Raw genomic sequence first — 27,174 nt, 5'->3', positions numbered from 1 at the left:
AAGACAAGTTTTTTTGGGCGTTAAATAATGGCGCAAATGCCAATAATTTGGTGAGCGCAAACGTTAGTAAATCGCGATGTGTGATTCAGCTGAATACTCTCCTCCCATAAATTTTGCGTCTGAAAGGGAAACTCCTACACAGGGCCGTTTCTAGCCATTTTGACGCCCTAGGCGAAATCCCTATTAACCCCCCCATCTATCTATCTATCTATCTATATATATATATATAAATGATTTCTCTTTCAGACACACATTTAATTGTCGAATTAATTGATTCAGCATTTCGACACTTCCGTAATGCATTAAATTTGACAAAGCGGTTTAAGTATGTATTGATCTTAATTGTATTGATTTTAATTGGCTGTAAAAGTTTTATATGGGAATATTACACAACACACTGAACCTTTAACTATGCATTGGCGCAAAAACGCACACCTTTTAGACCAGTTTCACATGAAACATGATTTCTCGACTGGCACAAATACTGCCTAAACAAAATACTGATTTTGTGCACTTTTTATGTACCAATATTTTAAATTGGCCTTTTAACTTGCATGGCAAAAAAAAAAAAAAAAAGCCTTATCTTGCCAAAACACGGGCAGAACCCATTGATCTAATGGCATTGTTGAGCGCTCCAAATCCAAACTTTGCATGCAACAATCAGAGGTAGCAATTGACAGCTCTCTGATCCAATGGCATACAGGCATCACCAGAATGACAGTACTCTAGCCCAATGATGTTGGGGGATCCAGTGGGGGCGGCAGTCATTTTTCTGTGCCACTCTTGATCACAACCCTGTTAAAATGTAGCGGCAGTACATGCGCTCATTGGCGCCCCTCCAGCTGGTGGCGCTCTAGGCGACCGCCTAGCTTGCCTATGCCTAGAAACGGTACTGCTCCTACATGTGTATATTCAATAAGGGCAGGAGCGAAAATAACTGTCCATGCCTGTTCAGCGCAAATTCTTCACTGCGCGTCTTTAGTAAAACCTGACAGTACAATTTTAACACCAAAAGACAGTTTGCGCTGGCACAAGCTCTTAGTAAAACTGGCCCCAATACTGTTATTCAACTTAACTAAATTAACACTGAACCGAATTGAGTTGAATAATGAAATATTGCCTTCTGCAATAGAGCTGCTTTACAGTTTAAATAGAATTTGTTTGATAATTGATAAACTTTAATGAATTGAATCAACACTGAACTGTATTGAGCTTAAGATAAATACTATTGGATTCTGTAAAGCTGTTTTAGAGTTGAAATTGAATTTGTTTAATAATTGATGAATTTTACAACATTAACACTGTTATTGAACTGAATTAAATCAATATCAAACTAAACTGAGTTGAATAATGACACTCTTGTCCTCTGTAGAGCTGCTTTACAGTGTAATTAGAATTTTTTTCATAATTGAGTTACTAAATAAACGCTGAACTACATTGAGCTGAAAACTGAATATACTGTTATCTTCTGTAGAGCTGCTTCAGAGCTGAAATTGAACTTGTTTCATATAGGATAAATGATTTTACAACATTAACACTGTTATTTTCCTGTTTCGTCACATTTTGTACTGTATTGTAAATATGACCTAAGATTAAAATTTGTGGTGTTACCAATCTCATCTTGACAAACAGATTGTTGAATTTTCATAGAAAATTGGCCACAATGACCGCAGACCTGCTGGAAAGGGCCTTTGCTTGAACTCAACTTGATTCTATGTTTCTTTTTGTCCTCAGACATCGTCAACACCCCTAAACCTGATGAGAAAGCCATCATGACCTATGTGTCCTGCTTTTACCATGCTTTCGCCGGTGCCGAGCAGGTAAAATTCGCCTCAAATCAGATTTAGATTCAATTTCCCAAACTAATGTTTCTTTTCATTATTACAGTGTAAGATGTATAAACTGGGATCAGTTTGTGTAAATGATTGAAGGAAATTGATTTGAGTAATGCACTGAGCTTCCAGACGCTCTCCAGTGTAACGCAGAGTAAATGAACATGTAAATGAAGTGAGGAGACTTGGATGCAGGCGCATTAACTCTAAACTGAATTTGTTATGGCACTAAATGAGCTGATTGTTTTCTCCGTATCTCCAGGCTGAGACCGCGGCTAACAGGATCTGTAAGGTTCTGGCTGTGAACCAGGAGAACGAACGGCTGATGGAGGAGTATGAGAAACTGGCCAGTGAGGTGAGAGTTTTTCGGACATTAACAGCAGAAGCCAGTGGGATTTTTGCTGAAAATAATGTCTGTGACCAACAGAAGTTTATGATTCTTATACACTTTAATCATCATGATGATATTCACAAACAAACACAACTTCAATTTTGAAGAGTAAATACAACTGGAAGAAGTAAAATGCTAAACATTAGTTTGCAAGAGCAGAATCATAAACACAACAAATACTGTGAAAGTGAGTAGATGAGTTTAGCTGTTTGGCTTGATAATGTTTAATGTCTCCAAAAACCATTAAAAACCCCCCACTGACTTCAGGACGATAGAACTGGAGGTGCTAAAATGTTACGTCTCTGGGTTTTAGGACTCGGACCTTAAATACGCATTACACACAAATATTGGTTGAAATAGTCCATTTTAATAAATGTATCTGTTTTATATTAATAATTTTCAATACTCTGTTAAGAAACAACTTAAACCAGCCTAACCAGTCAGCAAACAGCTCACCACTTTAGGCTGGTTTAAGCTGTTGTTTTCAGTCAGATACTAAGTTTTTCTGGTGGTTTAACCAGTGCTAGCATTGCTAAATGGCTGTAGCCTGCTGAAATGAACAGCATTAATGCACTTTAAATAAAGGTGTTTGCCAAATGCATAAATGTAAACTATATCTACAGTTCCCATACAGCAAACAAACAAACAAAAGAAAAACTAATATATTTAAAAAATATACCAAAATGGGCAAATGTTTGATAACATGTTTCAAAATATATTTGTGTAAATAATATATTTTCTACTAATATTTATTTGTTGGCTTTTTTTTTTTAAATATATTTTAAATTTACAACAAAAATTGTAAAGCATTTAAAAATTTAATTTGCCCTATATTTTGAATCCAAGAAAATACATTCACATTTCACATTTGAATAAAAATTGTATTTGTTGTCTATAACGTGAACATTGAAAAATTAAACATTAATGAATCATTTTGATCTCTAGTGGGCTACTCCATCCACATTTGCATTTAGAAAATTAATTTTCTTGCCACTGAAATACATTTTGAAGTATTTAACGTTATTGTTTAGAACGTACATTTAACATATATTTTGACCAGAATTTTTTTTCTTTTTTTTTTTGATGTATGGGTTGACATTTTCCTTTAATCTGGAGTCAGTGTTTTTGAGCAAATGATGCAGACAATACAGCATAATCTTCTCACTAGGGTTTGGTAACAGCCCTAATTTTGTTCCCTCTAAGACCTACATCATGCCCATCAGTCCATCTCTCCGTCTCTAACTGCTCCACCTCTCTGTAGTTGTTGGAGTGGATCCGTCGCACCATCCCGTGGCTGGAGAACCGTGCGGCGGAGCAGACCATGCGTGCCATGCAGCAGAAGCTGGAGGATTTCCGCGACTACAGGCGCGTCCACAAGCCTCCACGCGTTCAGGAGAAATGCCAGCTGGAGATCAACTTCAACACCCTGCAGACCAAACTCCGCCTGAGCAACCGCCCGGCCTTCATGCCCTCTGAGGGCAAGATGGTGTCGGTAAGTCGCGCAAAACATCTGAAAAGTTGTGTTTCCCCCTCCGGTTGTTTTTTGACCCTTATGAAGCATCTTCTGCACATTGGTCCTCCTAAGAATAGATCTCAAATTGGTAGAAAACGACTTGTAACTTGACTCTATGAACAACAAACTGCACTCCTTAGAAATTCAGCCAATCAGATCAATTGACTGCGATTTGACTAATTGGTTCTGATACAGAAACTGTCTGTTTGTTTGTCTGCAGGATATTGCTAACGCATGGAAAGGTCTAGAGCAGGTAGAGAAGGGTTATGAGGAATGGCTCCTCACCGAGATCCGTCGTCTGGAGAGACTCGATCATCTGGCGGAGAAGTTCAAGCAGAAATGCGCCCTGCATGAGTCCTGGACCACAGGTAAACATACTTAGTGTACACAAGAGCTTAAACATAACGCATAATGTGTTAGCATTCCCATTCCCAAAAATACAAGTTGATTTCACACTTTTAAGAGTCTTACAAAAAAAAGAATCGGTCACTAGTAAAACATCTACCATTGTACTACAAAATATGTTTAATTTTATGCTGCATACACTGCTATTTAAAAAAAATTTGAGCTCTTGACACCAACCTGACTAAATATGTGGTCAAATTAATGCAAATGAACACAACTTTTATGAATTCTGAAACCTAAATACAATCGACAGAAGTAAAAAGCTAAAGTTAGGCTATAAACAAACTACAAGAAGGTCACACAGGTTTTTTCCACCACCAATCTTCCGGCAACTCTTTACTTAAAAGATAGAATAATTTGAAAAAGCATGCATATAAAAAGTGGACTATTGAGTTGATGAATTTTACTGTGCACACGAAAGATTTCCCCACACAGATTTCACTGGTTTAAACTTAACTCATATATAGGATGTCTACAATACCTGGAGAAAGTTATGCGTTAGCATTCCCATTCCCAAAAATACATTTCACACTTTTAAGAACCTTACAATAAATAATCAGTTGTTGGTAAAACATCTGCCATTGATTTTTATGTTGCATACATTGCTATTTTGCTACATTGGCATTAAATCTGAGTTCTTGACACCAATTTGCCTTAATGCGCCATAACATTTATCATTGTTGAGCCAATTTTTGCAGTCGAAATCCAGCAATTTCAATCAAAATCCAAACGATTTGGAATTTCATGTGAGAGGCAAAAGATTTCGTATCGGGCGTTTATGATTCTTACATGTTCTGTGCATCAAGATCTTCATAAATGAACCACTATTTGAATTTTGAAGTCTAAATACAATTGGCAGAAGTAAACATCTAAAGTTAGGCTATAAACAAACTACATCACGGTCACATGTCAGCATCACCTACACTAAGCTCCCAATGACCTTCAATCTGTTTCTTAAATCTATAAGATGGAAAGTTTAAGTTAAAGTAGTTTGCAAGAGTGTGAGTATAAAAATGAGGCTGTAAAAGTGCACTCGTGTTTTAATGCAAATTTGCACAAATCCAACAAAAAACCAACCAACCAACCAACAGAAAGCTGCTTGTAAACTCTCTGTGAGCCGAGCTTCATATATATCTATGCTATTGTCAACAGACCTTTACAGCAAAATGCACATTCACACATTTCAGAAAGCACGGCCATGGTTGCTTTTCTGATTTGACGTCTCTGTTTGCAGGAAAGGAGCACCTGCTGTCTCAGAAGGACTATGAGACGGCCTCTCTGATGGAGATCAGGGCTCTGATGAGGAAGCACGAGGCGTTTGAGAGCGACCTGGCCGCCCACCAGGACCGAGTGGAGCAGATCGCAGCCATCGCTCAAGAGCTGAAGTAAGAAACACAGAACGCTTCACTGGGTGCACCTCACAAAACCTACTGAAATCAAGTCCGGGATCATATTTCACTGCAAAATCAAAAACATTTTTTGTATAAAAACAAAAAAGCCTATTTTTTTTTTTATTTATTTATTTTTTTTTTTTGATTTGCAACATATAGCTGTAGAAATAAGCATTGAGAGTGAAAGAAACTCAAAAATAAAATGTTCCATCGTGATAACTGATCATTTATTTAAAATAATAATAATAATTTTAAAAAATCTATAATTAAGTATTCTAAGTATACTTGGCTTGTGTTTACATACAACTATAATAAAACAACTATTAAACTAGTAGTTTACTGACAGTATACTTCAAAATGTATTTTAACATGGACTAGATGTTTATAACTTGTGTGTATAAGTTCCCTTGTAGTATAGTTCACAGAATAGTTTCAGTACTAAAGAAAAACTAAAATTTTACCACTGGTTAAAGTTCACTACTGGAACACTTAAAAGTATACTTTTATAAACTAAACAGTAGGCCAATTTAGTCTGAAGAAGTATCAGAATAGTGCACTTATAAGTTTGCTACTAGTACATTCATATTAGTATACTTCCTACATTCTTAGAAAAAAAGGTACAAAAGCTGGTGCCTTTTCCAAAAGGTACAAATATGTACATTTAGGAACTAATATGTACACTTTAGAATCTAAATGGTGCATATTAGTATCTAAAGTTTAGATACTAATATGCACTATTTAGGGTTAAATAAGGTACAAGGTGTACCTTTTGAAAGGGTACCAGCTTAGTGACAACTTTTGTACCTTTTTTTTCTGAGAGTGTATGGTATACTACTTTAATTTTGAAGATAAAACCTGGACATTTTCATGAGGTTCAACATTTAAAACACCAGGATTTATGCAGGAACTCCATACGGTGCTCAGATGTGTTTATCTCTCTGTGTAGTGAGTTAGACTATCACGATGCTGCTACAGTGAACACCCGCTGCCAGGGCATCTGTGACCAGTGGGACAACCTGGGAACCCTGACCCAGAAGAGAAGAGACGCTCTAGAGGTGCACAAACACTTTACACACTCCAGACAAACTCATGCTGCAGAGTGAAGCCAAATATTAGCTGCCCATAATAAACATGCAACTGGAATACCAGTCATATATGTAAAAAAGTAGCTATATCTTGCATATGACTCAAGCTGATTATTTTCTTTCATCCTCCAGCGTGTAGAAAAACTCTGGGAGACGATTGATCAGCTGTACCTGGAGTTCGCCAAGAGGGCGGCGCCGTTCAACAACTGGATGGACGGAGCCATGGAGGATCTGCAGGACATGTTCATCGTGCACAGCATCGAGGAGATCCAGGTCAGCTGCATGAAGATTTATGAAAAACAAAAATGATTTAAAATATATTTACATATTTTAAATATGTATTATTTAATTATTTTAAGTATTTATATATTATATAATGTAATATATATTAGATTGAGATACACTGAAGAAAAGTACAATTAAGTATTCTAAGAATATTTGGCTTATAGTTGTGATTACTATTATAATAATATAATATAAAAGTATAACAAAGTACAATATAAAAAAGTACTAGTAGTTTAATTCAAAATATACTCTCATAAGCTAAACATATTTGAAATTATATAACTAGTAAGCTAACAGTAAATGTACAACTTTACTTGTTGTATAGTTCTTATAGTTATGGTTCAGTTCACTTAAAAGTATACTTTTAACTAAAAAGTGGGCCAGTTTAGTTCCAAGAAGTACTGAAATAGTGCACTTACAAGTATGCTACTGGTAAATTCATATTAGTATACTTAATACATAAAGTATTCTTGGGAAATATACTTTAACTTCAAATTTACTAAAATTAAATTGATTGATTGATTTTAGAGTAAAATGTGACATGTGACCTGAACAATGTCATGAGGTTCAATAATGAAACTATACATGCAACATAAATTAAGATTTTGTTCCCTCACTTTAGTAAATTGTGGCCAAATTGTATAATTTCTTTCCTTTTTTTGTATTAAATCAAAACAAGGGAATGAATTAGTACAACATGGCCACGATTTACTAAAACGAGGGAACAAAATCTTAATTCATGGCCACAATAAATATATTTTTGTCTGCATGTCATGTAAAATGCTGTACATAGCGAACACAAAACTGCATTAGAAATATTAAATTTCAAATAGTAAAATAAAATAATATTTTTCTCCAGCCATAATTTCTTCAGCAGAAAAGAAACGTCACTTCAGAGGTGGAGAATGCTTTTACTTTTGATGAAAAGGCTTATAAAAGCTTGTTTTGAAAGACGTGCACTGAAAAATTCAGAACAATATGACCTGTTTCATAATAGTATTTATTTCAGTGCCCACATTTACAGGCTGCATTATTCACACTGACTGCGTACGTAAGCTCCGCATTTGCAGGTGCGAGTAGAACTTTAGTGTCTATTTTTGTTGCATGTAATTGAAGCAGAAAACACTGTAATGCACTGCAAACCTATTTATCAACACGGTCTTGTGCAGCGCAGGCTTTTATGAAGCAGCATGAAACTACTCACCCATTATTAGATAAAAGACATGCACATGAACAGCACTTTCTATTCTGAATAACCATTTTATAATTTATGATGTAACCCAGAAAACACTATATTTTCTGTAAAGAGCAGCAGCTCATGCACAGACTGTCTGTGGCAAAGTGGTTTCCTGCTGTTTATGCATTAGCAAATCAAGCCAGTGACTAAGCGATCAATTTCACACTGTTCCTGTTAGTAGCGTAAAAACCTTCTGTTATCGATATTTTCTATATATCTATAAGATTGTTCTCTTTATAATCGCTGAAGCAGCGTGAGCCTATCAGTGATTTGATTTCTGCATTTTTGCCAAAACTCCCATTATAATCAATTAAACAGTTTGTAAACTGCTCAATGATTCTCTTATTTACGTTGCGTTTTACCTGTGTTAGTTACGATGAATGTACTGGTGAGATTGCGTTGCATTAAGGAGATAATTCGCTATGTTTCCATCCACCTGTTTTTATGCACATTTGGGGATATCACATTAAAACGCTAAATGTAAGCGCAGAGATGCGCATGAATCCTAAAAATGTGCATAAAAATATTTGCTCTGAACTGAGTCAAATAATTCTTTATCCGATACGAAAACATGTGTATAAACTATAATGGAAACTCATTTAACAAATAAATTCCTCAGTGCGCATAAAAAAAGTCTTTGCATGATGAGAAATGTTGTTTTGGTCATTTTGAAGCCAAAGTCTGTCATCAAAGTGCTGTTCCCAAACAGCAGTCATCTGCCTCTAAAAGCAAGATAACTTGACCATGTTTATTGCATTCAGTCTGGGCGCTCTGAGGAGCAAGTCATTTAATATATATACAAAATTATTCGCAAATGTTTTAAGCAATATTCCAATTTTTCATATAAATTATTACTTTAGATGGAAACATAACTACAGTGATCATTGTGTGCCCAGTAAACATAACAGTGTTTGGCTGCAACCTTTGATGCGATGGAAGCAGTTCTAAATATATAACGATATAATCAATACTTTTCACCATTAGTTCAGCTTGGCGGCTGTTAAAGTAAAAATGCAGTAAAAGTTTTCAAGAGAGTTCAAGATGTAATGCTCATTTCATATGCACAGATGTTAGCCAATCACAACAATGGGCATTTGCATTAAGTCTCACAGCAGACACGCCCCCTTTAATGGATCATTCAAATCAGAGGCTAAAATCGGGGTAGAAAATGACTATTTATACATAAATTGTGACTGTTTTTGATTAAAAAAAAACATAGTAAGATTATAAATGTGCCTCAGGAAACATTCTAAAATCCCTTAAAAAATATATTTGGTGACCCCTTTAAAGGGGTCCTATTCCCTTTTATGAAGTCTTGATTTGGTTTTTGGGGTGTACTAGAATAGGTTTCCATGCTTGATTGTTACAAAAATGCAATATTGGTCACATATAGACTGGGGTAACTGAGTTACTGTCGCTACTGTATGTCTGACAAGTCATGGCACTCTCACGCCACACATCATGTTCTCACGCAGTGAAAAATACGTCGCGGAGCAAAGAGAAACCTGACAACATGCTGACAAAATCTCAGTTTTTAAATTTGAAATGCAAACAATAAATACTGTTTTATGGATTTTAATTGTGTCATTAATGGCACATGAACCGATCAACTCTTCCTCTTTGCTGGTTATAGCATGAAATAAACATGAATGAATATCAGAGGGTATCTTATTTTAACCACAGAAAGACGTCAATACAAACCATTTTCAAGTTCAAGTCCACCGACATTAATTTACTATCCTGTGGTGCGTTTCTCAAAAGTATCGTTCGCTAACTATGGTCATTAATTCCATAGAACTCTATTGGTGATGACGGAACTTGTGACCATAGGTGCTTTTGGGAAATTTCACAAAAGCATCGCAAGCCCAAGTTGATCTTAGCTCCATTGGTTTCAATGGGTGTACGATGTACTTAAGCTTATGATGCCTTTGGAAAACGCAGTTCTGGCTTTGCCAGGTTTTTTTTTTTGGTGGGCAGGAATTATTTAAAAGAGTGATATTGTGAAGAAGTGCACTGCAGTTCTTGTAAAGTGTTTTCAGTTAAAGAGAATATCTCAGTGTAGAGTGGACTTTGAGCTTTGCAGATCTTTTTATGCTCAAACAGCAACACTAAACACTAAGTACTGTTGAAAAAGTAAAAAAGCATAATAGGACACCATTAACTACACCTTTAATCTCCATTTGTCTTTCAGAGTCTGATCACAGCTCATGATCAGTTCAAGGCCACCCTGCCAGAAGCCGATAAGGAGCGTGTTGCCGTCATGGGCATCCAGAATGAGATCACCAAGATCGCTCAGACCTACGGCATCAAGCTGGTCGGAGTCAATCCCTACACGGTCCTCAGCCCACAGGACATCACCAACAAATGGGAGGCTGTGAGTACAGACACTCAAAGCTCATGGCTAGTCATTTACTTCACTTCTGGATGCACGAAGAGACTCTCATGTGTGTTTCTGATCTGTCGCCCCCTGCAGGTGAAGCAGCTGGTGCCCCACAGAGACCAGATGCTGCAGGAAGAGGTTGCCAGGCAACAGGCCAATGAGAGGCTGCGGCGCTCCTTCGCTGCTCAGTCCAACATCATCGGACCCTGGATTCAGACTAAGATGGAGGTGAGCTTATTCAACACGAAACAATCAGGTGATGGGGTAAAGAACAAGATTTAAGGAAGTTACATGGGTATCAGGGTGGAAAGTTACTAAAAGTCTAAGTCTAATTCGCTTTAATGAACTGATTCATTCAGACAGCTCATGTAAGTGAAAAAATCTGATGCAACATGATGCGAATGAACACTTTTCATATTTTTTATATTTTTCATATTTTTTTATTTTTGATCATATAACCTGTACAGCCATAATAAATTTAATTTAGTCCTGCTGGGGCATTTTTTGCTCCTTTATCTTAAATTTGGGGGCCATTTTGGTTGTGTTTTTGCCTTGAGTCCCATTAATTTCCAAAAACATAATTTTCAAGTTCTGATAAGGGTATCAGTGCAAGGAAGTAACGTTTTTTTCCCCCTTTATTTTGAATGATTTTTATATTTTTGGTTTCATTATAATTTAAGTTAAAGTTCTGGTAATTTTGCGTTGTATTTTTGTCATTTTTATTATTATTATTTATTTTTAATTTCACTTTAATCTCGACAGCCATAATGGATTTAGTTTAGTTGGTCTGGGGCTCTTTTTTTGGCTCCTATATCTTGAATTTGGGGGGCATTTTTGTTCATTTTAGTGGCACTTTGCCTCAAGTCTCCATTAATTTCTGAAAATTTAACTTTCAAGGGAATCAGTTTTGGAAAGTAACTAAAAGTAAAGCATCAATTTAACTAAATGAAAATGCTTCCTTGCCAGGTAGCTTAAATAGAATAAATTAATTTGTAGAGTTGTTTTTTTTTACTGTATTTCAGGTAACGTTTATTTTTAGAAAAATAATTATTTTAATAATTTTAGTTGTAGTTACTAGCTACTTTTAGTTTGATTCCTTTTTAAGTATGAGTATCTTTTAGTTTTCAGCTTGGTTAAGCTTCTTGACATTGCTGATTCCTTTTTTTATTTACAGACTTCTGTTCTTTCTCTTCTAATGCACATTTGTTCACCAGCTCTCTCTGTCGGTTTGCTGTTATTAGGAGATCGGTCACGTGTCGGTGGATATCACCGGCTCTCTGGAAGAACAGATGAATAATCTGAAGCAGTACGAGCAGAACATCATCAACTACAAATCCAACATTGACAAACTGGAGGGAGATCACCAGCTCATTCAGGAGGCGCTCATCTTTGACAACAAACACACCAACTACACCATGGAGGTATTCTGTTACAAACACAGGCTTCATTTTCACAACAATCACAAAATTTAGTTTTGTGTTACATGGGGGACCGGGACTAGTTTCATGCTACCTGTGAATATTTGACAGGCTGGATTTAAATTATAAAATAAATTTTTGTACAGATACACAACTTAAACTCTTCACAAAAGCAAAGCTTTTAAAAAGATACATTGGTCCTTTAGCGGGGTAAGCTGTCACAGTGGGAACCTACCGTGTTATTGACACAAATTCAAGAGGAATGCCTTTATTTAAAATATAGATAATATAGCTAAAGTAAAAAAAAAAAGAAAAAAAAAAAAGAAATTTTCCATAACAGATATGTATTTAATGTTTTTAATGTTATTGATTTTGTTTTTTTTTTAAATAATTATTTAATGATCTTTTAACACAATCGCAAAGAAATCATTTTTTTTATTTCTATATCGTTTTTTTAAATTAACTTTTATTTCCTTTTTAGTTTTATTTATTTTAGTACACCAAGTAAACTGAATTACAGAATTACTGAATTGAATAAAAAAAAAAAAAAAAAAAAAAAGCAGAATTACAATGAGAAATGTTTTTTTTCTGGTTTTAATTTAGTAACCCTGGTAATAGCAAATGAAGGTAAAAGAGTCCAAACACATATGTATTTAAAACCTCTTAACTGTCACCAGTCCCCTCTGTGGGACGCCTAAGTTTACTTCACTATATTACAAATAAATCCTAATCCAATCATGACAAACTATATAGTGCTTTTCACGATGCAAATCATTGCAAAGTAGCTTTACAGAAAATTAAAGTTTCTACATTATATTTAGTAATAGCTTATCAGTGGTGACTATCTTAAATTGATGCCCATATGGCAGAAATGTACGGTAAAAATCAAGCAGTTAGTTAATGTCATGTAATCAAACAGACTGTGAACACTATTAGCAGCAATGATTATATATTGCGATCAAACTTATAGCAAATGTTGGTAGTTTTGTATGTTGTCTGAGGTCTAAGACTCCCAAATGGATATTTTACCACTGCTTTTTGCTACAAATTATGTAGGAACAGTAATAGATTAATTTATGACAAGAGTGCACCTCAAAAATCTACATCATAACAGGAGTTCTACAAAAAATCTTTCTGTTGCCTTTTTCCCTATCACGTTTTAGAAATCATCATAAATTATATATCACTTAAACTTAAAACCTCAAAATTCATCCTGTGAAAGCCATTTTAAAATCATACATTGCATTACCATGGAATTGGTACTTCAAAATCATATTACAAAATGTATTCGTTCATGAATCATAACAGTTTACGTTTAGATAGGGCATTTTCACGTTTATGTTCAAAAATCGGGGTGACAGTTAAAGGGCTAATATGTTTTTAATTTTCTGTTCATTGTTTAAAATACATTTTTAGCTAAATTTAAATAGCAAAACTATAATGAATAAAATAAAAATCTGGAAAGAGCAAACAAGCTAAAGCTAATTTACTTTTTATTTATTTATTTTTTACTATGCATTAATGATTACCCTGGTCTCTCCTATATATTTTAGTGATGTGTTCATAATAATATTTAGTTTAATAATAATAATAAGTTTTATTTGTATAATGCCTTACCCGAAAATAAAACCATTAAACAGAGCTTGCATAACAAATACACAGAACAGTAAGCATTATGAGAGGAATGATGAATGTTCAAGAGCCTGCAACGATTCACGATGGCTCTGTTTCTGGCATCATCCGTCATTGCCTCCTCCAGCACATCCGTGTGGGCTGGGAGCAGCTGCTCACCACCATCGCTCGCACCATCAACGAGGTGGAGAACCAGATCCTGACCCGCGACGCCAAGGGCATCAGCCAGGAGCAGCTCAACGAGTTCAGAGCCTCCTTCAACCACTTCGACAGGGTCAGTGAGACGCACATACACATTCACATCTGACCGTATGCAAGGGGATTCAATATTGTTTTTAACTTGCAGAAGAGAAACGGCATGATGGACCCCGACGACTTCCGCGCATGTCTGATCTCCATGGGTTACGATCTGGTGAGTGACGAGAAAACTCACTGTGACCAAAATCCTTCATCCTCACCAAATTACATACACATACAATTCAAAGGTTTGGAGTCGGTATGATTATTTCATGTTTTTGAACATAGTCTCTTCTGCTCACCAAGGCTGCATTTTTTTAATAAAAACAGGAAAATCAGTGAAATATTATTACAATTTTAAATAATCGTTTTCTATGTGAATATATAGTAAAATGGGTTTCACTTTATTTTGATGGTCCCTTTAAGACATTCTATTGACTATAAGTAATGTTGCACCTACATTTCTACTAACTCTCATTAGATTGTTAGTAGTGTATTAGTTGACTGGTACAGTTAGGGTTAGATTAAGTTGACACGTTCTTCCAAAGTTACTTATAGTCAGTAGAATATCTGTTGGGAGACCAACACAATAAGGAGTTAGTAGATATGAAGCAGACGGTCTACTAATACTCTTATGAGAGTTTGTTGACATGTAGTTGCAACATTACTTAGTGTCAACAGATTGTTCAAAAGGGACCATCGAAATAAAGTGTTACCGTAAAATGTAATTTATTTCTGTGATGCAAAACTGAATTTTCAGCATCATTACTCCAGTCTTCAGTGTCACATGATCCTTCAGAAATCATTCTAGCATGCAGATTTTCTGCTCAAGAAACATTTCTGATTATTATCAAAGTTGAAAACTGTTGTGCTGCTTCACAAATTTGTGGAAACTGTAATACATCTTTTAGGAAAGTTCAAAAGATCAGCATTTATTATTAATTTTTAACATATCTTTTTTTTTTTTTCTGTTACTTTTGCCCAATTTAATAAATCCTTGCTGAATATGCATATTCCTTTTTTTAAAACACTCAATACATTTGAGCAGGAGTTTCAAATTAAGATTTTTTTAAATTCTCAAATATTTTGAACAGAAAATATGAACAGAATAAATACATTTTTGTATATTTTTTGGAAACACTTAAATAAAGGTAAATAAATAAACAAAACATAAATAAATTATTAATTAATGTCCAAAAATGTAAGCCTATCACACATTTGAATATTTTTGTTTTGAACATTAAACAAATTAGTTTGTTAGAATAAATAACAAATTTATATATAAATTGTTATTTTTACATAATTTTTAAAGGCTTTTTTCTTTTTAGTTAAGCATGGCTTTGCAGAAAACCTCTCTTTCATACTGAATCATTTATTTTTTGCTCAAGCCCTATGTCAACCAGGAATAATTTAAATCTCAGTAGGTCCTGTGTTGGACACCAATAAGCACAAAAGTAAATGTGATATCTTAAATCTCATTGGTTGTTTCTGTCAGGGTGAGGTGGAGTTCGCCCGTATCATGACCCTGGTGGACCCCAACAACACTGGTGTGGTGACCTTCCAGGCCTTCATCGACTTCATGACGCGCGAGACCGCTGAAACCGACACTGCCGAACAGGTCATGGCCTCCTTCAAGATCCTGGCCTCCGACAAGGTGAGATCAACGTCCAGTGCTGCTGCTCTTTAATCCATTTGTGTTTGTATGGCAAGCTAACTTAACATTTAAGCCTTTAAATTGTAGTATTTTCATGCTACTAGTACTTTTTTTTAGCTACTAGTATCTATTATTCATTAGATACTAGTTCCTATTTATTAGATACTAGTACTTGTTTCAAGAGTGACTAGTGACTGTTCTGTTATTACTAGTAGTAACACATTTCAAATTTTTGCCATTGACTAGGGATCTGTCATTTACATATCAACTATTCCGTTCTGACTAGTATGTAATCCTATAGTGACTGCTATCTTTTTAAATATTACTAGTTAGGCATTCATTAAATACTAGTACATATATCAACTATTATTACTTTTTATTAGATATTAGTATCTATTTAAAATATATTAATAGTTATTCATTAAGCACTAGTAGCCTACTTATTTATCAGTGTAATTGTTACTAGTAACCATTCTTATCTAACTAGTCACAATTGATTTTTTACTCTTCTTAGGTTATAACTAGTCAGAATTGGCACTGTAGAGGCCAATTAAATATCTTACTAGTAAAATAAAATCGTACTAGTAACATTTGGAATAAGTATTAGTCTCTAATAAATGTGTACTAGTATCTATTCAATAAGTATTAGTTGCTAATCAATAAGTAATAGTATCTCATAATAAGCACCACTATTTAAAAGGTACAAATATCTAGAACTAGTATCTAACAATTAAATACACTAGTTTTTATTTATTAATATACTAGTACCTGTGAACTAGATACTAGTACTTATTGATTAGATACTAGTACTTATTTCAATAGTGACTAGTAACTATTCTATTGTTGCTAGAAACACATTTCACATTGTTGCCATTGACTTCTATGGGGATCTGTCATTTAGATAGCAATTCACTTCTCACTAGTATGTATTCCAATTGTGTATTCCATATTTTTATATACTAGTAGTTATTCATTAGGTAGTAGTACTTTTTTTCTTTTTTCTTTTTTTTTTATAGATATTATTGCCTATTATTATATACTTTAACTGAATAGGTATTAGTATCTTATGAATGTACCAGTATCTTATAAATAAAATAACTAGTAGCTAATGAATAAGTACTAGTATCATTTTAAAAGGTAGTAGTACCCAAAGAATAAGCACTAGCAGCTAATGAATAAGTACTATTAGTTAATGGAATAGATACTTGTATCTACAAATTAAGTACTAGTAGCATGAAAATAGGACTACACATTATTGTAACAGGTGTCCCTGTTACAGTATAATTATACATTTAAGTACTGAGTAATATTAATTAACTACATGTACTTACTATATGGTTAGGATTAGGGTTACTTGCATGTAATTATGCATAATTTATTGTTATTATAATAGTAAGTACATGTAACGTGTAACATGGACACCTTAAAATAAAATGTTACAAAAATAGATACTAGTATGTTTTAAGGGTCAAATGTTAAAATGGCTTGCCATATAAGTATTAGTAACTAATAAATAAGAACTAGTACCTAATGAATAAGTACTAATACCTAATAGAATACATACTAGTATCTAAAAAATAGAATAGATACAAGTAAGTTTTAACGGTTAAATGTTAAAACAACTTGCCATATTGTCTGGGAGAATTCAGAATTAATTACGCTCTGTGTTTATTTGCACACGTGTTAGTACCAATTTTAGTACAAAAACACAGTGAGAGTTGGTGTAAAAATGTCTCTTCTTGTCCTTCAGCCCTACATCACCGTGGAGGAGCTTCGTCGTGAACTCCCACCAGAACAGGCCGAGTACTGCATCAGCCGCATGACAAAGTATGTCGGCCCCGAGGCAGCCCTTGGAGCCCTGGATTACATCTCCTTCTCCAGTGCCCTCTATGGAGAGAGCGATTTATAAACGCTCTGAATGTCTTTCTTTTTCCTCTCTCCTCTCGTTATCTCTAAGCCCCCAAATGTAGCTTTCAATCTACGAGGGAGTCAATAATATCCCTCGTTTCCCCTCTCTGTTTTTCTGTCTGCTAGCTTTAACATTATATTGTACTACATTCACCCTGTAAAGGACGCGTAACGGGGATTTTAATCTTGCGGTCACTCAAATTGTGTCCAATTTGGATGCCAAACCCTCCTATATGCATCTGATATGATGAGTCTAAAGTCAGCATGGAATTAAACCAACCCTATTTATGTTTCTAATTTCACGTTTTTGTGAATGATTCTTCAGTGCAGTTTAGGATCTTTCATTGAAATATAACTTGCTCCGCCTCTAAAACGACTTAAGTTTTCAGAGACAGTCAAAAAGCTGCAGTTACAATGCCCAAGCCCCATTTTCCCTCTCTGTGCCAAATAAAACCTTCCAACACGATAAAAGATATATTAAAAAGTGTGTTTGTTGATGCTAAAGAGTGCTTATGAAGATGCATGCTGCGTTTATTCTACAGACATTAATATGCGAGAGAACCCCCTTTTCGTTAAGTCTGTACTTTATTTTAAGACCCCAAAAGCACTACTGCTGTCCAGTGTCGTCTTAATATGAAACTGTGAGAACAACTGAATAATCTCTACACAGAACATGGTGTCTCTGTATGTTGTGTTGTCATGTTCACCCCTTAATATTGTTTATGATGTACGTCTTCACTGTTATTTGGAGAGTTTGTGCCAAAATTATCAACAAAAGCCAGTAAATGAACTTAAATATGTTATGGCAGAGTGTATGTGTTGTACTGACCGGAAAGGTTTCTGCTAGTCAAAGAGCTAAATGAAAACCAGGTTTGCCTTAAAACCGACTGTAAGCACCAGGTACGTACAAGACAGTATTTTAAGAGTTTTGTTATTCACACACCTGTAATTTAAAAAGTAATAGTTCACTCAAAAAATAAAGTTCTGTCATCATTTACTCACCCTCATGCCATTGGAAACCTTTGTGATATTCTGTATGTCTAAATCAGCTGACCAGGGTCTGTCAAGAAGTCTATGACTCCATATTCTGCTTTGAAGATATAACCGCTTGCGAAAAACAGACCCTAATAAGGCCTGTTCACAAGAAGGATAACTATATTAGCGTCCACACCAAGGGACAATAACAATTATAAGCGCGTGCTTCCTTTTCTAACGCTTTAAATGTTCGCGCGCTTTAACGCTGGGTGGATTCTGATTGGCTATCAATGCTTTTTAACGTTCTGAGAAAGAAAAGAAAAAAGTTCTGAAAAAGTTAACAAATTGGTCCCCTGTGTGTTACCGTTATATTTGTGGTGGGAACGTCCCAATTTTCACTGAAGAATTGTATAAGACTTTATAGTTATTTTGTTTAGACAAGAAAAACATTATGGTTTTGAACGCGAGTAAATGATGACAGTTTTTATTTTAGGGGAACTATTCCTTTAAGAGCAGTGTGTGAGGAGATCGAGGAAGTTTTGGAATGTTCTGGAAGTTTTGGAAGGAGGCAGAAGGTTCTGATACTGCTAAAAAAAAAAAAAAAAAAATAGAAGCCCAATAGAAACCATCACAGAATTCTATTTCCATTAAAATACCATTATAAACCATTAGCTTTTTCCAGTAAAACCATTACAAAATTTCTTTTTGTGGTGTGTTTTGGGCATTTTTCCAATAGGATTTAACATCCCACCAATAGAATCCATCACATACCAGTAGACACCATTATAGTTTCCATTAAAACCAATACAATTCCCATTATAACCATTACATTTTCTATTGTATTTTGGGCAGGGTTCTATTGTTTTTTTCTTCAGCAGGTACCTTCATCCTCAGGCAGGCCTTGACATTATTTAAAAATATGGTCTACTTTCTATTACTATTAAATAATTTCAATTACAGATGTTGTTTGTTGATTATTATCCATCATGATGTGATTTCTGGGTAAAAGTATTTCACTGACCTTTCAGATCGCCTTGTAATCACCTCTCTGTCGTCTTCATTTTCCTCATTCGCTTTTCAAACACAGAGTATTAGAAGTTAAAACGAAAAACCCAGAATAAAACGTCTCAATCGGCTCTTTCTGTATGTGTCGTTTGTTGTCTGTTGGTATGTTCATCTCGGTTGACTCCAGTAGGGGGAGCGTTAGGATGAATTTACAGTAGATAGGCCAGCCGTTCTTCTCAACGGTCAGCTGTGGGTTTCAGGGATTTAAGCCTGGATATTGTTGACAGCTCTCAAATTTTTTATTTCTCTATTTGTCTATCAAAACAGTAAAAAAAATAAATAAAATCACGTTGAGTTTATATATATATATATATATTATATATATATATACACAGTCATGGCCAAAAATATGGACACCCTTGGTAAATATGATCAAAGAAGGCTGAGAAAATTAATCTGCATTGTTAATCCTTTTAATCTTTGATTTTAAAAATTCACAAAAAACTAACATTTCATTGGATAATAAGAATTTAAAGGGAATTTATTTTCTCAAATACACGTTGGACACAATTATTGGCACCCCTAGAAATTCTAATGAGTAAAATGTCTCTGAATTATATTCCCATTCATATTCACAATTTTGAGCACTCCTGGGTGATTATGAACATGAAATTATTCAACCATGGCTTCCTGTTTCACAGAAATATAAAAAGGAGGGGAAAACTAAGCCCAAATTCCAAATTAAATCACCCATCACAATGAGAAAAACCAAAGAATATATTTCTGATGTGCAGCAAAGGATAATTGAACTTCACAAATTAGTGAAGTGGCTTTAAGAAAAGAGCTAGAGCAGTGAAAATTCCCATTTCCACCATCAGGGCAATAATTAAGAATTTCCAATCAACATAAAATGTTACGAAACTGCCTGGAAGTGTGTCTATATCGTCCTAATGCACGGTGAGAAGGAGAGTTTGAATGGCTAAAGACTCCCCAAGGACCACAGCTGGAGAATTGCAGAAAATAGTTAAGTCTCGGAGTCAGAAAACCAGAAAAATTGTCAAACAGCACCTACATCACCACAACCTCGCTCATCCAAAAACAAACTCCAGCATATTGAGTTATCAGACACGACTGGAACTTCAAATGGGACTGACTTCTATGGTCAGATGAAACAAAAAAATGAGCTTTTTAGCAGCAAACAGTACCTCGTGTGTACAATGAAATATACTGCTGTATTTTTGATGTTGTGGGCCTATATTTCTGCTGGTGGTCCTGGACATCTTGTTTAGACACATGGCATCATGGATTCTATCAAATACCAACAGATAAAAAATCAATAAGTGACTGACTCTGTTAGAAATCTTATAATGGGCCATGTTTGGATCTTCCAACCGTACAATAATCCAAACACAAACCCCAAAAACAACACAAAAATGGGTCACTGAGCACAAAACTAAGCTTCTGCTGCCATTCCAGTCCTCTGACCTGAACCCTATAGAAAATGAATGAGGTGAACTGAAGAGGACCAATATTCCCAAGCACCAACATGGAGCTGGGAATCTAAAGGGTCTGGAGTGATTCTGGATGAAGGAATGGTCTCTGATCTCTTGTCAGGTGTTCTCTAACCTCATCAGGCATTATAGGAGAACATTTAGAGCTGTTAAACTGGCAAATAGAGGTTTCAAAAAGTATTGAATAAAAGGGTGCCGCTAATTGTGGCCAATGTGTATTTGAGAAAAACATTTATTTCATAATGATATCCCCCATTTTAAATTCTTATTCTCCAATGAAAGCTTCGATAAAATATCAAAAGGATTAACAATGCCGATTAATTTTCACAGCCGCCTTTGATTATATTTACCAAGGGTGTCAATATTTTTGGCCATAACTGTGTGTGTGTATATATATATATATATATATATATATGCATGTGTATGTATATATATATATATATATATATACATATATATATATTTATTATTATTATTTTTAATTAAGTACAAAATATGAATACAACAATATGGCATTATTTAGTGTACAAAAATAATCTGGAAGGCTCAACACAATGGAACCATGTTAATTCCAGACAAAACATATAACATTCCAAGAAACATAATAAAACATAAAATAAAAAATATATAAAGAAAATATAATTACAAGAAGTTATATAATACAAACAAACAGTTTTAATGCCTTTTGATTTTTCATTTTACTAAGAGCATCTGAAAAGTATTTTAGATCATTTCTAAACACAATAAACAAAGGAGGAGATTTAAAATATCTACATTTATGTATAAAGTATTTTGCTGAATGTAATATTATTAATTTAAATCATACAATCATTGTAAGGTGAGAGTGAAACCATCAGCAACCACACCCCTCTCTACCATCCAGTCCTGCAATGCTAAAAAGACAAATTACATGTAAAAAATATATCTGTATCTTGAGTTTTCATAAATATTCACAAGTCCTGCTATTTTGGTGACGTCACAAGTGTGCATGTGCACTCCTACTTCAGATCTGTTTTTCCAGCCAGGTGTTTTCTGTTAATTGTACCTAATAAAAGAAGTGTATTATTTATTGCATTTAATCTATGAACACCTTGGTCTGATTTATGCACATACCAGCATGCTTTGATTGTAGATAAGGTTATATACTAATGAGAAGCTGACACTGAATCTTGATGTGCTTTATTCGGTAGAGTAACATCTATCAAAGTCCATTTCATTCAATGGTCTAATTGAATTGGGAGGATTCTCGTAGAGAAAGGTCAATAAAAACAAGGTCGGAGTTAATTATACCCTGCAGAAAATAATTTTCTTATCGGCAGAGCAAAATCCAGACTCCAGCGATTTGTTTTCATGTCATGAACTGCTCCATTGTGTCAAAGAGCCCCCAATCCATTCACCGCAGCTTTATGGTACTTCTAGACCCATTGCTGAAATCAACCTGAGTTGAGAGGATTATTTCCAGAGATGTGTGTGCGACCAATCTGAAGAGGATGATGTGTGGGGTGTTTTCATAGATAAGCTGGTTTGAATGGCCCTGGCTGGATGCGAGTTGTGGCCAACACCAGACTGGCCTTCATTATGAAGATTGGCTGCTGGTCTTAATCTAGATTTCCTTTTTCATCTCCAATCCATCTCATTTGGGAGCGACGTAAAGGTTTTATTGATGCGATGGGAATGCTAAGCTGCTCTGTATGTGAACGAGTGTGTCTGGTACAAGCCGTGCTGTGACAGTGAAGGCGGATTGATATTACGCTGCATAATACAGGAGTGTGGCTGCATTCGTAATAACTACTATCACACAACTCATACTATTGCAGTATTTTTTGTATGCATTGAATACCCAGATGATCTACTGCTTTAGCTGAAATGTGCATTATACAGCGAGTGCACAATGCATGAAATTAGGATATGCTTTTTCGTAAATGTCTTGTTTTGATCCCTCTGTCCTCAAATATCATCCTTGCATCATTTCCTTGAGGAAAGGAAATGAGATGCACATCCAGAATCTTGCACACTACATATTTAACATTTGGAATACCATATTGCTAGTCTATTGCTGCCATGCACTCAATATGGCCTTCCGTTTCCAGTGTGAGGAATGAAGATGAAGAAATACGATTATCTCTTATTTGATAATTATTTGATTAGACTTAAAAAGTATTTTTAGACAAAATTGGATCAAAAAAGGACCATTTTTATTTCCGTGACGATAAATGGATGGCACACGCTGAATTAAACATGCAATATAGTGGTCATGTGACATCAGTGTTTGAAATATTTGTATTTGCATACTGTTGCACATACTATTTAAATGTAAGCAAGTTTTCTAAAATATTAAATATGCAAATGATGCATTATCTAATTGAATATGCACTAATTTGCATACATTTCCAGAAGATAGCTTTGAACATTGTAAAAAGCCACAATTCTTGTTTTGCTTGTTGACGTTTTAGATGTAGCTTTTTGCAGAAGGGATTTTCAATTTCTCTTTTTAATCGGTCCATAAATCAGAAAATACTGTCATCAGACAGTATAAATAATGTTAACAGTTTTTATATATAATGTTCCATGAAATCAGGCAAATGATGTAAAAACAAACCTCTCTGTAAAAACCTTCAGAATATAAATTCAAAACTCATTTTGAGAAAACAGCCTTTAAAGATATGCACTGAAAATAAAATTTACAGATGCAAATAGATGCTATTTACACTACTTGCAAATAGTGGCAATTATCTGCACTTCAGTATTGTATTACATTATAAAACAGTACACAATAATAACGTGTCGAGTGCAAATTATAATTTTAATTCTAATTATTAAATGCATGCCACCTTATTGGGACAATAAAGCCCTCCCTACACCTATCCGTAACGGGTGGAACGAGACAAGAGACGTGCGGATCCATTTGCAAGCTTTATTATACAGAGACGTGGTCAAAACACCAGCAAACAACGGCGAGAAGTACACTTGAACCCATCTTTCATACACTAGTACACTCAAGTGTACTACAAGTGGTAGCTAAATAAATTTTTTAAATACGCAGATAGTATGTTAAAAGCGCAGTTTAGTTCATATTCACGGTGTCTCAAAATAGCACAGTTGAGTACACTTAGATGATCTTAAGTTTATCTTAAGAAGTACTAAAGGATAATTTTTAGTATATTAAGTACACTAAGTAATTAGTGTGCGAAAAAAGAGCACTTTAAGTACATTATGGAAGAGTACTTATTTTTCACCTGGGACTATCCTAACCCTACCTGATACTTTATTTTCAACTTTTTGATTATTTCCTTCATTTCTATTGAAAATAAATGCCTTTCCAATGTGATATGAGATTTGATAAGGGAGGAATAAAGTTTGGCAAAAGGTGGATTCAAACTTGGGTCAATCGTGTTTATAAGTACACGCCTTACCATCTACGCCACTAGAACTGATGGTACACAAGTGTCTTTTGTAGTGTTGACCAGCCCAATCACACGTTGGTGGGCGAAGTTAGTGTAGATAGCCTCTGCCAACAAGGCGGGCTATTTGCACTTACTGTATATAGACACTGTATATAAATGTGTATTCTGGATGTTTCTTTACACTAATCTGAAAGAAGACATGGAATTTTATGGAAGTAAAATAGCCCCAATGAATGAATGAATTTGTCTTTTTTCTTCATAGAAAATTCTATTAATTTGATTTAAGATGACAAAGTCAAAAAATAAAATGAAGAATTATATACATGGATGAATCAATCACAATAAGACCTATAATATGCATTAGCAAACTTTTTTTTTTTTTTTTGGCATTCCGACTTGTAAACTCAACACACAGTGCAGCCTCATCTCTGTATTAAAGCCAGAGACTGTATTTTCCTCTCTTTTTCTCTCTCATTTTAATCCCAAAAATGCTGTCATTAGACAATCACAATCAAGTATTTTGGGAGCAGTGTAATACTGAATTATACCATTTTTCCCACGGTTTATTTGATAAATCCTGTGAGAAGCAGTGGCAGATGTGGATGGGTGGAGTCCGAAATGGGACAGAGATACTGATTCATTCAAGTGACTCACACACCTGTCTGATCACTTGTGAGAGCGGCATCTCAGGAGGTTCACAGAATTCTATCAGCAAAGGTAGTTCTGTTCATCTTTAACTAGTTTCTAATCTCACCATCCACATTCATTCTCACCCAGGACTCATACACAAGATCTATTCTTCTGACAACTCGCACTTAAACAAACACACACACACACAGAGAGAGAGAGAGAAGAGAGAGAGAGTCTCACCCAGCCCTCATTGTTGTTAACAGTGCTCTATGTGTGCTGGGATACTTGATCCCACAAGGACAAAGTCACTGCACAGAAATAAAGGGAGAGAAAAAGAGCAGCAGGGGGAGGATAAGAAATACAGCTGAAACCACAGGTGAGGAGCCCTATTTGAATTTTTTTTTTTTTTTTTTTGGACTACAGTATTTGTGCTACATATTAAGATCTGGTGGACAATTAAAATAAATAAATAAATAAAAAAGTTTTTCCAAAAATTGGAAAAAAAGGAAAAAACAAAAAGAAAATGAGCCAAAATATAGAGACCAGAGGTAACACTTTATTTTAGGGTCTAACTAGTTGATTATTAGCATGCATATTACTAGAATATTAGCCATTTAGTAGTACAAATTAAACACATATTAATGCCTTATTCTAAATGACCTTATTCTACATCCCTAATCCTCCCAGTACCCATCTATTAATAAGCAGCAAATTAGGAATTTAATGAGGGAAAAGTCGTAGTTAATAATGAATAAGTGTTCCTTATTCTAAAGTGTTACCTTACAAGGTAACATGCTAAAACCCACAACTTAGACACGGCACATAGCAACACTCAGTGCAGCCACTAGACACCATTTAGAAAATTTAGCAACCATTGAAGCAAATTTTTTTCATTTATTATCATTCCTTATTGCTCTGTAAATACGGATACCTTCTATGGTAATATAACCCTGGTTCACTTTACAAGTAAGTAAGGAAGTAAGTCAAATTTATTAATATAGCACCTTTCACAGACAAAGAGTCACAAAGTGCTTTACAATAAAAATTTTAAATCAAAAAATTTTAAATACCAGCTGTACAAATACCACCAAATATCGCAAAAATTTGCTTCCAGACCATATTGCTAATTAAAGGCTTGTCCAAAAAGATATGTCTTTAGGTGTCTTTTAAAAGATTCAACAGAACACATAGTTCTCAATGACAAGGGGAGAGAGTTCCAAAGCCTTGGAGCCACAACACAGAAAGCACGGTCACCCCTAGTCTTAAGACGTGTTCTGGGAATAGTTAAAAGGTCTAGGTCAGAAGACCTCAAAGACCGGACAGGAGAGTGTGCATGTAATAGATCATGGATATAAGGTGCCTGACCATGCAGGGCTCTATAAGTAATGACCAAAATTTTAAAATGCACTCTAAAACCAATGGGAAGCCAAGGAAGGGCCTTAAGCACAGGGGTAATGTGCAACCTCCTTGTGGTCCCAGTCAGAAGCCTTGCAGCCGCGTTCTGTACAACTTGTAATCGATCCATAGAAGATTTGTTCAAACAAGTGTACAGAACATTGCAATAGTCCAACCGTGTAGAGATAAATGCATGAACAAGCATCTCCATCTCTTTTTTTGAAACCAAAGATCTCATCTTCGCAATGTTCCTAAGATGAAAAAAACATGAACGAACTACAGATTTTACATGACTGTTCAGACACATGGACCTGTCAAAAATGACACCCAGATTCCTTATGTCACTGCTATCAGATGATGATAGACCCCCAACAGCCTGCCTAATCTTAGGAGTAATGTTGTCAGGGGCAATAATCATCACCTCAGTTTTATCATTGTTTAATTGCAGAAAATTGTCCGACATCCACTTATTAATGGATGCCAAACAATTCTGTGTATAATCTGGCACATGCTATCTAAAGAAATAGTGTGACATATGAACAGAGGTGGGAAGTAACGAATTACATTTAGTCGCGTTACTGTAATTGAGCACCTTTTTTGTGTAGTTCTACTTTTTAAAGTAATTTTTAAAATCGGTAATTTTACTTTTTGTTTGAAGTATTGTACTTCGCTACATTTTAAAACACATTAATTACTGAGTAAAAAAAAATAAAAAAATCGCTCCCTGGAAACTACTACAGTAAATAATAGGCAGGAGAACAAATTGGTGCTAAAATCAGAAGAAAGATGCAGACGGACAAGACAGGCATTATGGTGCAGACCCAGCTGAAAACCAAAACCCGTCGTATTCTGCTGAAGTTGAACTCGAAGGAAATGAAGTGAACCC

General features: G+C 34.9%; 1 protein-coding gene across 1 annotated transcript in view; it reads left to right on the top strand.

The window, feature by feature from the left end:
* actn3b (actinin alpha 3b) overlaps positions 1 to 19,479 on the top strand; it is a 37,734-nt gene extending 18,255 nt beyond the window's left edge. Inside the window, exons 8-21 of the mRNA XM_058783252.1 lie at positions 1,735 to 1,820; positions 2,095 to 2,187; positions 3,485 to 3,715; positions 3,957 to 4,104; positions 5,376 to 5,526; positions 6,479 to 6,587; positions 6,750 to 6,890; positions 10,331 to 10,513; positions 10,613 to 10,747; positions 11,761 to 11,940; positions 13,697 to 13,843; positions 13,916 to 13,981; positions 15,302 to 15,460; positions 17,211 to 19,479. Coding sequence (XP_058639235.1) covers positions 1,735 to 1,820; positions 2,095 to 2,187; positions 3,485 to 3,715; positions 3,957 to 4,104; positions 5,376 to 5,526; positions 6,479 to 6,587; positions 6,750 to 6,890; positions 10,331 to 10,513; positions 10,613 to 10,747; positions 11,761 to 11,940; positions 13,697 to 13,843; positions 13,916 to 13,981; positions 15,302 to 15,460; positions 17,211 to 17,369 — 1,988 coding nt within the window. The 3' untranslated portion in view covers positions 17,370 to 19,479. The remainder of the gene's footprint in view (positions 1 to 1,734; positions 1,821 to 2,094; positions 2,188 to 3,484; positions 3,716 to 3,956; positions 4,105 to 5,375; positions 5,527 to 6,478; positions 6,588 to 6,749; positions 6,891 to 10,330; positions 10,514 to 10,612; positions 10,748 to 11,760; positions 11,941 to 13,696; positions 13,844 to 13,915; positions 13,982 to 15,301; positions 15,461 to 17,210) is intronic.
* Positions 19,480 to 27,174: the final 7,695 nt, after the last annotated feature.

This window comes from Onychostoma macrolepis, chromosome 07 (assembly GCF_012432095.1).
Source record: "Onychostoma macrolepis isolate SWU-2019 chromosome 07, ASM1243209v1, whole genome shotgun sequence".
Classification (NCBI taxonomy): Eukaryota; Metazoa; Chordata; class Actinopteri; order Cypriniformes; family Cyprinidae; genus Onychostoma; species Onychostoma macrolepis.
The sequence above is the reverse complement of the archived record's forward strand: the minus strand, read 5'-3'. Positions and strand labels throughout refer to the sequence as shown.